Raw genomic sequence first — 17270 nt, 5'->3', positions numbered from 1 at the left:
TCTGGTTGGTTGATATTGTTGTTCTTCCTATGGGGTTGCAAAACCCTTCAGCTTCTTCAGTCCCTTTTCTAACTCCTCCACTGGGGTCCCCATTCATCTGTTTCAGTAGGACTCTGGCAGACCCTCTCAGGAGACAGCCATATTTGGTTCGGTTAGCAAGCCCTTCTCTGCATCAGCAATACCGACTGGGTTTGGTAGCTGCATATGGGATGGATGCTTTTCTTTAGTCCCTGCTCCACTCTTTGTCCCTGTATTTCCTTATGTGAGTATTTGTTCTCCCTGTTAAGGAGGACTGAAGCATCCACATTTTGGTCTTCCTTCTTCTTGAGCTTCATATGATCTGTGAATTTTGTCTTAGGTATTCCAAGCTTTTGGGCTAATATCCACTTATCAGTGAGTGCATACCATGTGTGTTGTTTCATGACTGGGTTACCTCACTCAGGATATTTTCTAGTTCCATCCATTTGCCTACGAATTTCATAAACTCATTGGTTTTTAATAGCTGAGTAATATTCCATTGTGTAGATGTACCACATTTTCTGTATCCATTCCTCTGTTGAAGGGCATCTGGGTTCTTTCCAGCTTCTGGCTATTATAAATAAGGCTGCTATGAACATAGTGGAGCACGTGTCTTTTTTATATGTTGGGGCATCTTTTGGGTATATACCCAAGAGAGGTATAGCTGGACCCTCAGGTAGTTCATTGTCCAATTTTCTGAGGAGTCTCCAGACTGATTTCCAGAATGGTTGTACCAGTCTGCAACCCCACCAACAATGGAGGAGTGTTCCTCTTTCTCCACATCCTCGCCAGCATCCACTGTCACATGAGTTTTTGGTCTTAGTCATTCTGACTGGTATGAGGTGGAATCTCAGGGTTGTTTTGATTTGCATTTCCCTGATGACAACAGATGTTGAACATTTCGTCAGGTGCTTTTCAGCCATTCACTATTCTTCAGTTGAGAATTCTTTGTTTAGTTCTATACCCCATTTTTAATAGGATTATTTGATTCTCTGGAGTCTAACTTCTTGAGTTCTTTGTGTATATTGGATATTAGCCCTCTATCGGATGTAGGATAAAGTTGGTAAAGAACATTCCTCAATCTGTTCATTGCTGTTTTGTCCTAGTGACAGCATCCTTTGCCTTACACAACCTTTACAGTTTTATGAGATCCCATTTGTCGATTCTTGATCTTAGAGTATAAGCCATTGGTGTTCTGTTCAGGAAAATTTCCCCTGTTCCCATGGGTTCGAGGCTTTTTCACACTTTCTCTTCTATAAGTTTTAGTATTATCTGCTTTTATGTGGAAGTCTTTGGTCGACTTTTACTTAAGCTTTATACAAGGAGATAAAAATGGATCACTTTGCATTCTTCTACATGCTGACCTCCAGTTGAACCAGCACCATTTGTTGAAAATGCTGTCTTCTTTCCATTGGATAGTTTTAGCTCCTTTGTCAAAGATAATAGGTGTGTGGGTTCCTTTTTAGGTCTTTAATTCTATCCCATTGATCTACCTGCCTGTCTCTGTACCAATACCATGCAGTTTTTTTTTAAAATCAAGATTGTTTTGTAATAGAGCTTGACAACAGGGATAGTGACTCTCCCAGTTCTTTTATTGTTGACAATAGTTTTTTGCTATCCTGGGTTTTTTGCTTTTCCAAAGGAATCTGCAAATTGCTCTTTTTAAGTCTATGAAGAATTGAGTTGGAATTTTGATGGGGATTGCATTGAATCTGTAATTTCTTTCAGCATGATGGCCATTTTTTTACTATATTAATCTTGCCAAACCATGAGCATGGGAGATCTTTCCATCTTCTGAGATCTTAGATTTCTTTCTTCAGAGACTTGAAGTTCTGAGATAAGGTCTCTTACTGAATTTGGAGCTATGTTGGGAGCCAGCAAGTCCCATCAGACTTCCTGTATCCACTCCTCAGAATGCTGGAGTTACAGGCATGTTAGTGGCCGCATCTGGCTTCTATATACAAGCTAGGAATTTGATCTTGGGCCCTCATACTTGCATATCAAGCAGTCTTAAGGACTGAGTCATCTCTCTAGCCCCACAAGGTCCACAAGCTGGTCAGTTCTAAGTAATGTTGACTTATACGCACAGTTTAGATGAAGGATATGGTGTCTTCTACTCCAACCTCCCAACTACATGGGCTACCCTCCTTTAAAGATACCACGAGCCACAGCCTGTGCTGGAAAATAGCTACTGCATTCTGGACCATTCTATGGCAAATTGTCTCCTCTAGCAGTTTCTACCTTCACTAAGCTCTTAGTGAGTTCCTAACTAGGCAAAAAGGTCCAAATTCCTCAGCCTTCAACTGTCTCTTCCCTATTTGGCCTGATGCCTGGGCTTGTGGGTGAATTATAGGAGACTTTTATAAAGAAGGAAACACTTCCAAGATGTGGCAGCATTATTGAGTACCACTGTAAAGCTGGTGTGTTGTTTCCTCCTTTTTTTGGTAGCACTTCTTTTAAGTAACACTATCCCGTTCTTTCCTCAAAGACCCTCGTGTGGTAGTTCTTTACATTGCATAGTGGTTTTGTTTTTTTTGTTTTTTGGGTTTTTTTTTTTTGAGACAGAAACCCATGAGACAGCCTTGGTTCACCTGAAACTCACTATGTAGACCAATCTGTCTGCCTTTGAGTCTTGAGTGCTGGGAGTAAAGGCATGTACCCCCATGCCTGGCTGTCTGGTGATTTTAAAGGCCTTTCGGTATCACTTCCACCCAAACATTTCTAATACATCCACAAAAATAATCTTGTCCTGGGTCTAGAGAACTGGCACAGTTTCTAATGCATGTGCTGCACAGAAGCATGAGGACCTGAACTTGTGTCCCCAGAACCCATGAAAATATGGCATGGCAGCAGTCTGCCTGGAGATAGATTTCTGGAGCTCACTTGCCAGCTAGCATAGCCAAATTAATTAGTAAGCTCAAGGCTCAGTGAGAGATGCTGTCTATAAATAAATAAATAAATAAATAAATAAATAAATAAATAAATAAATAGCGAAGAGTTGAGGAAGAAAGTCAATCCCAACTCAACCTCTGGCATTCACACCCATGAATATGCACACACAGACAGACACACACATTCACACAACAGAGACATGGAATTATTTTGTTTCCACTGCCAAATTTAAAGCATCACCAAACAGGGGGTGAGGGGTGTGTTCTGAAAGGACAGGAACCCTTTGGAGCAGCCTTTAAAACAAAGCATATGGACAACTTCTATGCAGTCTGAATTAAAGTTTGGACTGCTCCAATATATGGATAGTGAACTTCTCTGCTTTTATCTATAATACACTATAGCAATGTATGGATATGTGTGTGTGGGGGGGAGTAGGTATTTGCATGCCATATTTCCATGTGGTAGTCAGAGTACAACTCTCTCCTTCCACCATGTGGGTTTCAGGGACGGAACTGAGGTCAGCTTGGTGGCAGGTACCCTCTCCTCACGCCTGCTCTTTAATTTGAAAAGTAATCTCTAGAATGGTCAATTTGGATGTGTTCAGTGGAGCAGCTCTGACGCCTTGTGAGAGAAGATAGCTAATAAGCCCTTCACAAAGAAGAGGTTTCAAAATGGTGAAGAGGGCACTTTAATTACTTCTAGCTTTCATTTCCTTTTGCAAACTGGACTGTTACCATATCCTACAAATATTCTCAGGCACTTCCTCAGCAGATCATTTCATCAAAAACAGAATTCCAAAATGATGACACCAGCTATGAAACAAGGAAGTCAGCACAATTTTATTGAAATGTCTTAGTAAACGGCATGGGATCTTAAAATTCTCTAGTCTCTAAAACCAGGGCAAGCACTGCAAGGAATATATCCCTGAATTTAGTCGACATTGTATCGAACAAAGGAAAGTTAGCATATGAACATCTATCAGTTGACTAATAAAATTTAGGTGGAGGCTAAACAACTTTGGCATATTCATTTTCCTGGCTCCCCTTTCTGGCTAGACATCCCTAACATTCTCCTTCCATAGTTGGACAGAGCTGATCTATTTGGTGGTTTCCATTATATTTCTTTACCACAAGCAGCAAGAAACAAGAAAGTTCTGAATTAAGGCTGCTCACGAGGCAGCCTTCGTCATTTTAGCCAAACTGAAACCATCAATATTTAAAACTGTATTTCCACTAAATAAGGCTCAGTCCAGGCTAATTAGTTCACAAATGTATTCAGAGGTACTTTAAAATACTAACTCAGGCCAAGTAAGGGCAGAAACCATGAGCTCTCAATTTCATAGAAGAGCCAGATAGATTTTTTTTTTCTAGCAGGGTTTTAAATCTGAACATTATTATTTTAAGATCCACTGTACACATTAAGCTTTAAATATCTTAAACAAAATGATTACCAACTGGCTTTTGTCATGCCAACACTTTGGGACATGTGTACACAGACACACACACAGAGCTATCTCCATGTGGGTATGCACAAGGATGTTTGCAGCATAGCCATAAAACCCAAGAAATACATTCATCATACATTTATCAAAAGTAACAGTTGCATAGTATCAAACAGGTCTTGACACACGTCTTAGCCAAGGCTTTACAGTCAGACTGTACCACAGAGCTGAGCTTCCCAGGTGAAGTGGACCACTTTCTTCAGAATGGTTACAAGTAAGGTATAGTCAAAATGCCAGTTTCTATAATAACATAAATTATACTTTGTAACACTGATTTGAATTCTGCTCCTCTGACAGCTGATGTTCCAGGGCGCTGGTTGAGTATGCTACTCAGATGGATAGGATTTTTCTACCTGCAGAATTTAGGGCTGAGAATTTACCTATAATACTCAGCAAGGGGCGGGGGTGGGATTTTTTTTTTTTTTTTGTTAGCATTCCTAAGCTTTAGGTACACAGGCAAATCCTCTTCTTGGTGAGAAGGAAAATGATAGGTTGTCCACTTTTAATGATGACATAGAGAACTGCCTTTGTTGTTTCATTTGGTTTTATGACACACAGTCTAATTCTGCAGCCCAAGCTAAGTTGGAACTCACTGTATAGCCCAGGCTGGCCTTAAACATGTGGTCCGCACAGACCTCCACACTTCACTAAAAGATTGTTTTATAAAGAATACCATCCATAATGAGATTCTTCTTCCCTAAGCTTTCCGAGCCATTTCTTTGAAGTTTATTTTAATGGATCAGACATTCACTTTTGTAGCCACTGTTTTGTAGCCATCTCCTATCTACATTTTAGCAGCTTTAGAGATAACTAGTCATTAGAAATTTAGGACTTCCGATGACATAGGGCCGAAGAACATTTAACTCAAGCATAATTATGCAATTTTTGAATAAATACATTTGATGGCATTCGACACTTCACTATTTTATGTATGTGAAAAAAAATACTAATCAGCCAAAAAATGTAAGGGGATTTCAAGGAGTCTCTCTTTTGGAAGACATCTACAAGAAGAAATTATTAGGGAAAAATGCATGGACGTGAGCGTCATCCTAAAGAGTAATTCCCCTGGGATACACAAAGTTGTACATCTAGGTGGCCACAAAATCATTGCTACATCCTGAAATGGTATCCAAATCACAGTGATCACTGATCATAATCTGGGAGTTTTAGTTAAGTTGACAGTTATGACATATCTTCAAAGTGGTGATTAAAAATGGTACAGCCTTATATTGTCTTCAATATGTCTAATATCTACTAAGGAAAGTCAGTATGTCAATGACTAGCTTAGACTCAATAAAATTCAGTCCTGATAAAGGACAAAAAAATAAACCGTTATTATTAAAAAAATTTCAAAATTCATGATAGTATAAATTTTCCAAGGTTCTCTCTGAAATAAAGGCTATTTAGGATTTTCCCCAAATAGCCACAGGCCTTATTATATATTTACACAGAAGGCTTTCATTTGAAGTCACCTTTGGCAACCTCAAAATATATGTATGACAAATTTCCACAATGGGATTTTAGGCTTAAAAGTTGTTGCCTCAAAGTACTAAAAAAGAATGAGGGAAAAGACTATTTTCTCATTGACATCACTTCATTTAAAGACCAAATAACCAGCACCTTCCTCTGCCCTCCCCCAGAACTGCTAAGTAGTAGTCTTGCCCTTGAGGAGACAGAGGACCCTCAGAGTGTACATAGATCAGACGCTTTTGCCAGTGATCATCCTAGAATTGCTGAGTCCTAATGCTAAAACAGCAGGCAGACAAAGACAGTGAGAAGTTGGAGGAGGCTTGCTCCCCCTTCAATATTCCAATCCAGACTACAGCGGGACATGGCTGAACAGATAGGACACGGATTCCCCATTGTGGGTTCTTCGAATGGCTTCAGCCAGAATCATTGAAATGTCGATCACCTGAACAGCAAGGGGAAAACACAGAAGACAGAGTGAGTTCTATTTCTTTAAAAGCCGAAAAGCCAGAAAGCCTACAAATGTCTTTTCCAACACAGAGATTGGATGTTTTGGTCAAACCTCCTTCAGCCATTTCTTTGGGGAACGACAAACAACTGTGGATTTTAGCTTCAAAGACATCAGAGCCAGATGAATCAAGTACTATCAGTTCTAGGGAAGATGTTCAGTGTGGACACTCAGGGATGCTGCTACCCACCACAGATGGTCCCTTCTTGGGACACTGGTTGTTTAAAACTTAGTTTTTTTTATTCATTTGCAGAGCTTGTTTTCTATTTAGAAAATATAATATATCTTTTCTTTTCAAGTTATAACTTTCATTTCCATTTAAGTTTTTACTCTAATCCCAGCATCCATTTATAAAACACGGCAATATTTTTCACAAAATAGAAAGTAAATCCCATACAACCTACATCTCAATCTGGAATACTAACCAATAAAGTTTTTAAATTTTTTATTTACCATTATCATTAGTAGCGTGGTGTGTGTGTGTGTGTGTGTGTGTGTGTGTGTGTGTGTGCGTGCGTGCGTGCGCGCGCGCGCGCGCACGCGCGTGTGTGTGTGCGTATTTACCATCATCATTAGTAGTGTGTGTGTGATATGTGTGGCTGGGCACACATGTGTCTTGGCATGCACATAGAGTCCAGAAGACAATTTTGCGTAGGCACTTTTCTCCTTCTACCTTTAAGTGGCTTTTGGGAATGGAACTCAGATGGCCAGGCTTGTGAAGTAAGTGCTTACATCCCAAGTCATCTCACTGGCTCCCAGAATTGTTAAAAACATTGAGTGTCTGTCATGATAAAAAGACAACCATGGTCATCATTTAACCTTGGGTCAGCAAACTACTTTTCCTGTAAAATATCAGAAAGTTAATAGTTTTGGGTTGTCTCTGCATCAAACCCTCAGTTCTTCATTGTGGTGCAAAGGCAGACACAGGCCACGTAGGGATGAAACATGAGGATGTGTCAGTAAAACTTTAAAATAAAGAGATGGGATATACGTGGCCTTTGGGTAGCAGTTATTGAAGTACTATTTATCAGGCATAAAAACTTAAGGGGCCATTATTCTGACAATTTTCAAACTTATTTCCTTGTGCTCAGATGATATCTTTTTATCACTTAGCTAGATCAGAAATCACGAACAGTACCACTGAGTCCCATCTTCATGCTTACTGAGGGGAACCAGAGCTTCCAAACACATAATGATTAGCCAGGGGTCACTGAAAAATCAGGTTGAAACAGAAGCTGCAGTGGATGTGAAGTGACTATCACTCTGGCACCTTGTGAGCATATAGTCAGGAGGGGCTTGAAGAAGCAGCTCACTATATATGCTAGGTATAGCTGACTGCCCTGCCCCAACTCTATTTTCAGAGACTCTTTACTTAGGGATAGAGTTGTTGGCCTATGCAGTAAATCTCTGTTTAACTTTGTTTTTCACTGTTGGCCATGTTAGGCGAGTGCTATATCAAGCTATTTCCCTCACTCTTTAATTGTTTTATATTGTGATTTTACTCATTTGCTACTTCTTTTCTTTCTCATCATCTACCACTGGTGAGAGTTGCTACTTCATTTTGTTTGTTTGCCAGATAAGATTTTCTGTAGCTTGGGTTGGTCTCACGATACTCCTGCCTCTACCTTTCAAGTACCACCCTACACAGATCAGTTCCTGTTTCCTTTTTACATCATATTTTTAGAGATAATACCTCATCCCTCCTAGGATGCCTTTGAAATTCGAGGATGACTTTGAGTGCTGCATCTTTCTACATCCACCTCCCTGAGTGCAGGGATTACAGGTGTGCATCATGGCTACTTTATTTGGTGCTAAGGCTGGAACATCCAGAATCATGTATGTTATGTAAGTGCTCTAGCAACAGCATTCCATCTCAGCCTCCCTTCTCCATTTCCTTCATTCCTTCCTTCCTTCCTTCCTTCCTTCCTTCCTTCCTTCCTTCCTTCCTGCCTGCCTGCCTGCCTGCCTGCCTACCTGCCTGCCTACCTGCATGCCTGCCTGCCTTCTTCATTTGCTATTTCCAAATAGTGACCATTCAGCGCTCCATTCTGGCCTTTCTGAGGGGTCTAATACGACATTCCATCATGATGAGAAACTTCTGTCTCTTTCTGCGAGCATCTGCCTTAGCAAACAGAAGGCTGGATACTATTGAAGGGCCTGAAGCAGGTGCCTTGATGCCTGGATCTGCCTGGGGTATAGACCGTACCTGAATTTTGGAACAGTGTTTCATTTTGTCCTCTTGTGGAATGGTATTGGTGACAACAACTGCTTCAAAGGCAGCATTATTTATTCTGGAAATAGCTGGCCCAGAGAAGATTCCATGGGTAAGAATAGCATAAACTTTGGTGGCACCAGCTGAGAGTAACCTGCACAATAAAAGAAAAAAGTTACTAGACGTACCGTATGCCTGTAACCCTAGCACTAGGGAGGCCAAGACAGGAAGACTGTGAGCTACTGAGCAAGGTCCCATCTCAAAAGAATTAGGCATCCACAAGTATTTAAATAGTCCTGAAATATTCTACCTTGTTTCAATATTACAAGTAAAATGTGTGCCCTATAAAAGAAAGGATGGGACAAAATCCATCTGTATTATTATTCTAAACTAGGATCATTTAAACGTATGTTAGCAAAACCCTTTGTATTCAGCTAAATTAAAAATTATCAACCTTGACACTTATACCTATATAATTATTTTTGTCATGGGGGGGGGTAGGAAAGTTCAGTAGTATCCTTGGTCCACACACTAGCAACATTCCTATGTCCTTAAATGTGACCCCCATTGACATCTTTAGATATTGTCAAATCCAGTCCAGGGAACCAACTCTCCCATGTTGAGAACCACTGATTTCCACCAATAGTGCCAAAATATATGACAAGGAATCAAGTTAGAATTATTACCAGTGAGACCATGGAGCGTCTCAAATTGCATCATACAGTCATCTGGCCAAGGGAGTAGGAGAGGCTCCTAGCCTTCCAAGTAAAGCCTTGTAGCCTTTGGAAAGCCACACGAGCTATGAGACTAGCCCAAAGGTTGAGCCGAAGGAAGCAAGGGTGGAACAAACAAACAAACCTCCTCTCTTTCTGGGCCTGATTTCTAAGGAAGTACTTTCTGACTCTTTCAAAAATGATTTGAAAGCTCAACACAGAAAATAAAAAGCCCACGCATTTTTGCTGGTGGTGGCGTTTGCCTCCTTTGGCCTAAAAACATTTCTGTCAATTCATCAGCAATAATTAAGAAAAAATAGACTAAATTTCTTTTTTTTTTTTTATTAACTTGAGTATTTCTTATATACATTTCGAGTGTTATTCCCTTTCCCGGTTTCCGGGCAAACATCCCCCTCCCCCCTCCCCTTCCTTATGGGTGTTCCCCTCCCAACCCTCCCCCCATTGCCGCCCTCCCCCCATAGACTAGTTCACTGTGGGTTCAGTCTTAGCAGGACCCAGGGCTTCCCCTTCCACTGGTGCTCTTACTAGGATATTCATTGCTACCTATGGGGTCAGAGTCCAGGGTCAGTCCATGTATAGTCTTTAGGTAGTGGCTTAGTCCCTGGAAGCTCTGGTTGCTTGACATTGTTGTACATATGGGGTCTCGAGCCCCTTCAAGCTCTTCCAGTTCTTTCTCTGATTCCTTCAATAGGGGACCTATTCTCAGTTCAGTGGTTTGCTGCTGGCATTCGTCTCTATATTTGCTGTATTCTGGCTGTGTCTCTCAGGAGCGATCTACATCCGGCTCCTGTCGGTCTGCACTTCTTTGCTTCATCCATCTTGTCTAATTGGGTGGCTGTATATGTATGGGCCACATGTGGGGCAGGCTCTGAATGGGTGTTCCTTCAGTCTCTGTTTTAATCTTTGCCTCTCCCTTCCCTGCCAAGGGTATTCTTTTTCCTCATTTAAAGAAGGAGTGAAGCATTCACATTTTGATCATCCGTCTTGAGTTTCGTTTGTTCTAGGGATCTAGGGTAATTCAAGCATTTGGGCTAATAGCCACTTATCAATGAGTGCATACCATGTATGTCTTTCTGTGATTGGGTTAGCTCACTCAGGATGATATTTTCCAGTTCCAACCATTTGCCTACGAATTTCATAAACTCGTTGTTTTTTATAGCTGAGTAATATTCCATTGTGTAGATGTACCACATTTTCTGTATCCATTCCTCTGTTGAAGGGCATCTGGGTTCTTTCCAGCTTCTGGCTATTATAAATAAGGCTGCGATGAACATAGTGGAGCACGTGTCTCTTTTATATGTTGAGGCATCTTTTGGGTATATGCCCAAGAGAGGTATAGCTGGATCATCAGGCAGTTCAATGTCCAATTTTCTGAGGAACCTCCAGACTGATTTCCAGAATGGTTTTACCAGTCTGCAATCCCACCAACAATGGAGGAGTGTTCCTCTTTTAGACTAAATTTCTAATAATGGACGCTTAGTGTGTAACGACACTTAACAAGCTGAGCTCAATCTGTGTGATTCATAGTGGAAGGGGAGAATTGACTCACCAAAGTTATCCTCTCACCCCCACCACTGTACCATAGCATACATGCCTTCCCAATGCACGTGTGTGTGCGTACACACACACACACACACACACACACACACACACACACACACACACTGAATTTTAAAAGGATGTCTTTCTTTCCTAAGGAGATGTTTGCTTTTCTGAGCAATGAATTCCACATACTTATCTGCAGCATGACAGATGGTACCACATGTGTCAGCCATGTCGTCCACCAGGATAGCCACACGGTCCTTCACATCGCCCACAAGAACCATCCGGTCCACTTCATTTGCTTTCTTTCTCTCTTTGTGAATCAAAGCAAATTCCACATTCAGTCTGTCTGCAATTGACGTAACCCTGTGGAAAAAAGCAAGGGAACATCTAAGAATTCCTTACTGGGCACTAGGCTGGGGAACTAGCTCAATTGGAAATGCTTGTCTTGGAAGAATAAGAACCCGATTTCAATCCCTGGAACCCATGTTTAAAAAGCCAGGAATAATGGCACATGGCTGTAATCCTAGCACTGGGGAATCAGAAACAAACAGATTTCTGGGTCTTGTTGGCAAACCATGCTAGCCTACTTAGTGAACTCCAGGCAGGTCCTCACTGAGAAACTCTGTCATAGACTTTTCATGAGCATGTATAAATGCCTGAGTACTATCCCTAGCATTGAAAATAAATTTAAATTTATTTACAAAAATAAAATCTGTTTTTGAAAAGCATATTTTAAGTATTCAGTAAGCAACCACAGTCAAGATAATGAAAAGAATTGGGCCACACTTGTAATACCAGACATAGTCGAGACTCTACACCGTACAATCTATATGGAAAAGCAGGCTAATGATGAACTAAGCGTCTACTGCAGCTTGCTACAAATTGTCAGGGCACCCTAGCAGCTAGGTAAGGCTGCTGGTTAAGAAACTGATACTGCATCTGTTAGGATTTGGGAGTTCATTTAAAGCTCACAAGCATAACTGAAGACAAGGTGATTAGAACTTACAAAACATTTTCTTGACTTCTGGAACCAAGTTACAGACAAATGTATTTGTTAGCATATCCAGACAATTTGTAGGCTTGTGAGAGGGGGCATCATTGAGGTCTAATGAGATTCTGTTCAGATGTATTCAATCTTAAGGTCTATAGGCTGCATGTAGCCAAGGACAACTATAAATATGGTCCAACACAAAACTGTAAACTTACTCAGAACATGAGATTTTTTTTTTAAAAAAAGTTTATCTTTGTTTTATATGCATGAATGTTTTGCTTTGTGTACCAGTGGTCATGGAATTCAGAGGAGAGTGTTGGATCTCCTTTAACTGTTACAGATGGCTGTGAGTTACCCTGTAGGGGCTGGGAATCAAACCTGGGTCCTCTTGAAAAGGAACCAGTGTTCTTAACTTCTAAGCCATCACTCAAGTCAAGTTTTTTTTTTAAAGATTTATTTATCTATTATATATAAGTACACTGTAGCTGTCTTCAGACACACCAGAAGAGGGCATCAGAACTCTTTACAGATGGTTGTGAGCTACCATGTGGTTGCTGGGAATTGAACTCAGCACCTCTAGAAGAGCAGTCGGGTGCTCTTAACCACTGAGCCATCTCTCCAGCCCTCAAGTCAAGTTTTAAAATAACACATGAAGTTGCGAAGGAAAAGTGTGTGTGGAGGGCTGGTAGAAGCAAAAGTAGAGGTGAGAGGAGGGAGTAAGGATTTGATGAAAATGCATTATACACATGTAGGACATTATCAAACAATATAAAAAATGAGATTTAAAAATAAACCTCAGGAGCTGGGGATTTAGCTCAGTGGTAGAGCGCTTGCCTAGGAAGCGCGAGGCCCTGGGTTCGGTCCCCAGCTCCGAAAAAAAACAAAAAACAAAAAACAAAAAAACCTCAGTTGCATGGTTCTCAAATGGAAACTTTCCTCATGACAACAGTGTTACAATGTCAGAAGTTTGCCCATGCCATCCAATGTGACTGGTCATTGTTCTCGACTCAGGAAAACCGAGAGCACGGATGAGAAAGAGAACAGGAAGTCAGGGTCGGAGGGAGCCCATGACATTTTTGGTTTGTCTGAGAAAAACGCACTCTGATGACAAAATCTCTTTTGAAACAGTGCATCAGTCCAATGTAGCATGAAGGGTTTCCCTGTTTTAATTTTTAATACAATAATCAGTCACAGTATAATTCAGGTTAAAAAAATGGAGAGACTAACACAAATACATCCCAATTTAGGAAGTAGTGCATGGAGGATACTCTTTTCATATAGGCACATTCATCATGTCCGCCTTAGATGACAACCAAGCAAGGAGTATGTGACTGCATCCAGACAAAGCAAGTAGACAATGGTCTGAGAAAACTCACTTTTTTGTGACTGGTAGGGCAGTATAACACACACAATGTTAGTACTCCCTCCACTCAGGCTGGCATATTCCAAGTCTGAAAGCTTTCAACATGACATATATATATATATATATATATGTATGTATGTATGTATATATCATGAATATATATTTACAACATGACATATATATATATAGCATATGTATTTTTTAAAGCAGTAAATGTATTTAAAATGATACATAGCTATTAACCTCTGTCTAGTTCCAAAACATGTCACAAAACCAAAAGGAAACCCCATACTTATTAATTGTGTGGTTATGCATTTTGGCATATGCACAGATGAGCTTATTTTTTTCAAATCTTCTAAGCATTAATCCCAGAGATGAATTGCTAGACCATCCAGAACTCTCTACAACTTATTCAGCCAGATTTCCCACAGCCTCAATACCTTTTACTCAATATGACCAAAGAAACTGAGATAACCTTGCTTTGTTTTTTTAGTGTGTGTGTGTGTGTGTGTGTGTGTGTGTGTGTGTGTAGGTGCTTGTGATCATGCATGTGCAGCTGCCAGACAAGCATGTGGAGTGTCCTGCTCTACCGTACTCTGCTGTATCACTTTGAGACAGAGCTCTCACTGAACCTAGAGCTTGCCATTTTGGTTAGGTTGGCTGGCTCACAACTCTCGAAGATCTGTTTATTTCTGCTTCCTAGTCCTGGGATTACAGATAGGTGCAGCCATGTCCAACATAGGGGCTAGGGATCTAAATTCAAGTCTCCAAGACATTTGAGGCTATATTTTGGCTTTCTGGGAGATTAGGCAACTTGACTATCCTTCCAAATAGAAAGAAGCACAAAGGTAAATGATGCAGGAATTTGAGGAAACTATCATCACAAAAACCCAGAAGCTGAAATGGGTACATATACACATACACACAAATGCTAGAATTGTGTATCTAATCCTGTGGAATTGGGAATTATAGGTGGTTTTGAGCTGCCTGACATGGGTACCAGGAATTCAGCTCTGGTCCTCTACTAGGTAAGAATAGCAAGAGCTTTTAACCACTGAGCCATTTCTCCAGCTCTTTAATAATCTTAAACTTGTGCGTTGCTGCTGGGACTGCTGGAAGGTGATGGTGGTGAGAGAGTAGACCTGGGACTAAGTTGAAACAAGACTCCAACAGGAAACCCTTGTCTAACACAGAGATTTGCACATTTTCTCTCCAGAGTAACAAGCAATGAAATTCTAACTTGCTGCCCCCGTGGGAACAGGAAGGAGATTTACCCTGCCTCACTTCTGATTCGGGGTGAAGGTCAGATCTTTTTAGAACATTTTAAACCACATCTCAGCTCTCCTGATGGCTGCTTATTTCAGTTCCCATTATGCATATGAAGAAAACCCACAGGTTGAAAGTTGAATTTAATGTGATCATTTGGGGTAGTTCTTCAAGGAACCCCAAAGAAATATGTGCAAATTCTCTCAGGATTACATAAAATCTCACAATTTGACAAAGGTATGTGTGTGGGGGGAATAAGACATTTAAGGATAACGAGACACCCAAACTGGAAGCCATTAACAGCTGTAACCAAGTCATAAGACCAAAGAACGAGCCAGTGGAATTAGTTGAAAATGAAGATGACGGAATTTCTTCATGCTTTAAAAAAATAAACTGGATGCTTGGAAAAGAATAAAAGGGTAATGAGGAACACCCAATCAAGAGTTGTGAGAAAAGAATGTGCTTTGTGAAAGAGAAAATAGCATATTTAAATTATATCGAACTTACAAACACAGTAGCTAACGCAATGCAAATACCTAAATAGAGTAGATTAAAGGTAAGATGAAGTTATAGAATGTAACCTAAAAAAGGAGAGAACAGAAAACATACAAAATGAGCTCAAAGTCACGAAGAGCAGAGTGACAAAGAGGCAGGAGTAGCTATCTTCTGTCAAGAGAAAAAGAGAGGCTGGGTGGTGGCTGAGTTTGCCAGGCATGCCCACAAAGACCATCCCTCAAAACTGGATGTTGTGGTATGTGCCTGTTATCCAAGTTCTGGGAGAGGTAGAGATAAGAGGATCCCTGAGGCAGTGGGTCAGGCAGGCTAACAACTGAGAACTCTAGGTCACAGTGACAAAGTCTGTGTCAGAAAACAGACAGCTGCTCAAGAATGACACCCAAGGGAACAGATGGACAGACACACACACACACACACACACACACACACACACACACACACACACTTCAAAAAAAAAAGGGAAAAAACAATGCCTGAGAATTTTCTAGGACTACTGGAAGACACAAATCCTCTGAGCAATAAACCTAATAAACGAATACTTCAAGCAAGTACAATAAAACTATGGAGGATACGATGTCTTAAAAGAGGTAAAGATAGGTTACCTAGAAAGGAATAGCAGAAATTCTCAGCATCCGCCGGAGTCAGGCTATGAATTTATAGCTACTAAAATTGCAGTTTCACATTAAAGGCAGCATGCCTATGTCTAGGCAAACCATACAACCTGAAAATTCAATTGAATAAAACCACAGTAGGAACCAAAACCGTTGTCATAGCAGCAGACACCTTTCCTTTCTAACACTGTCCATCTACCAAGTTTCCTTACTTAAACAGTTAATTGAAAGAAGAAGCCTATAATTTGAAGGCAGGTAAATCTTTCGCCCCATAATCATTGTCAAGTATATACTATGCACATGCCAATTTCATGATAAGCCTTTTAAACTCCAATTGAGGAAAGCTGGGCTCTCAGAACATGAGATAGCTTTTTTTTTTTTTCAAGAAAAGATGCTTGGGCAGATTTTGTACAGTGTAGATACAGAATAATTTGTATTTATTTATGTGGCAAGAAACAGGAAGGGCTCCTTGGCCCATAGCAGTGGGATGCACTACAGTTTGTGGCTGAAGCTCTAAGTCCAGGTATAACCTTATAATTCCACTGCAAACAGGCAGGCAGAAAGGCAGAGAGGCCAGGGAAAGAAAGTGAACTCTGTGGCTCTTGGCACTGAGGCCCATAGACACCTGATCTGGGTGGAGATCCAGGCATGTCAATTACTTGCTGGTTCATGCAGCCTGGGACACTATAATATTATCATTTCCTGAGAAAGCTGCATGGAACCAATTTCACATACACAATGGAAACTCGATGTGCCCCTTGTAAAAGAGGTTAATACAATAAATCACATCGAAATCGTAGGTAGAAAGAGCCAGAATAAAAATTATGTTTGATTGGTGCCTGTACGTGTGGAAGCCGGAGTGTGGTGTTGAATGTCTTGCTCCATCACTTTATACCTTATCTTTGGAGCCAGGCCTCTCACAGTACCCCAAGTTCACTGTTTTGGCTAGACTGGCTGGCTGGCCTGCCCTTGGAATCTGTCAGTCTCTGCCTCACTAGTGTTAAGAGACACACATTGCCACACCTAGCTTTTCTATTGGTGCTGGTCACCTACAGAAAACTCAGGGTAACACGCTTATACCGCAAGCAGTTTCCTCTCCAAGCACCCTCTCTATAGATACATTATTCAACTGTTACTTGTTAGTACTATGGGTGTGAGTACAGGCATGCACAGGCCACTCTATGCCTGTGGAGGACAGAGGACAACCCTTGGAAGTCATGTGTTCTGCTGATCCATTTCACTACCACTCCCAGGTCTTTTTTCTTCTAGTTATATATTTCTCTTCCCTCCTCCTCCTCCTCTTCCTCCTCCTCCTCCTCCTCCTCCTCCTCTTCCTCCTCCTCCTCTTCCTCCTCCTCCTCTTCCTCCTCCTCCTCCCTCTCCCTCTGTGTGTGTGTGTGTGTGTGTGTGTGTGTGTGTGTGTGTGTGTGTATGTGTGAATTCTCAGGACATCAAGTACACTAAATCATTCCTACCTGTGTCCCTAAAATTATAAAGTATTAAATTCTTCTTCCAAGTTTCAAATTTTTGATAGCACATGTTTAAAGAGGATATAATCAGAAAAAGGGTTTTATATATTAAGCACCCAGTCTCATCTACTTCTCCACCCCCCTTTACATTTGTGTTTACTATATATAAACACACAC

General features: G+C 40.8%; 1 protein-coding gene across 2 annotated transcripts in view; it reads right to left on the bottom strand.

Annotated features, from left to right (window-relative positions):
- Positions 1 to 3725: 3725 nt before the first annotated feature.
- Positions 3726 to 17270, bottom strand: part of Prps2 (phosphoribosyl pyrophosphate synthetase 2) — a 37283-nt gene continuing 23738 nt past the window's right edge. The window contains exons 5-7 of one of the 2 annotated variants that reach the window (XM_006256829.5): positions 11067 to 11240; positions 8593 to 8752; positions 3726 to 6323 (exon numbers count right to left, since the gene is read on the bottom strand). In XM_006256829.5, coding sequence (XP_006256891.1) covers positions 6231 to 6323; positions 8593 to 8752; positions 11067 to 11240 — 427 coding nt within the window. In that variant the 3' untranslated portion in view covers positions 3726 to 6230. The remainder of the gene's footprint in view (positions 6324 to 8592; positions 8753 to 11066; positions 11241 to 17270) is intronic. The other variant, NM_012634.2, reaches the window with a different exon arrangement.

This window comes from Rattus norvegicus, chromosome X (genome assembly GCF_036323735.1).
Source record: "Rattus norvegicus strain BN/NHsdMcwi chromosome X, GRCr8, whole genome shotgun sequence".
Lineage (NCBI taxonomy): Eukaryota > Metazoa > Chordata > Mammalia > Rodentia > Muridae > Rattus > Rattus norvegicus.
This window is presented reverse-complemented; position numbering and strand designations above follow the sequence as displayed.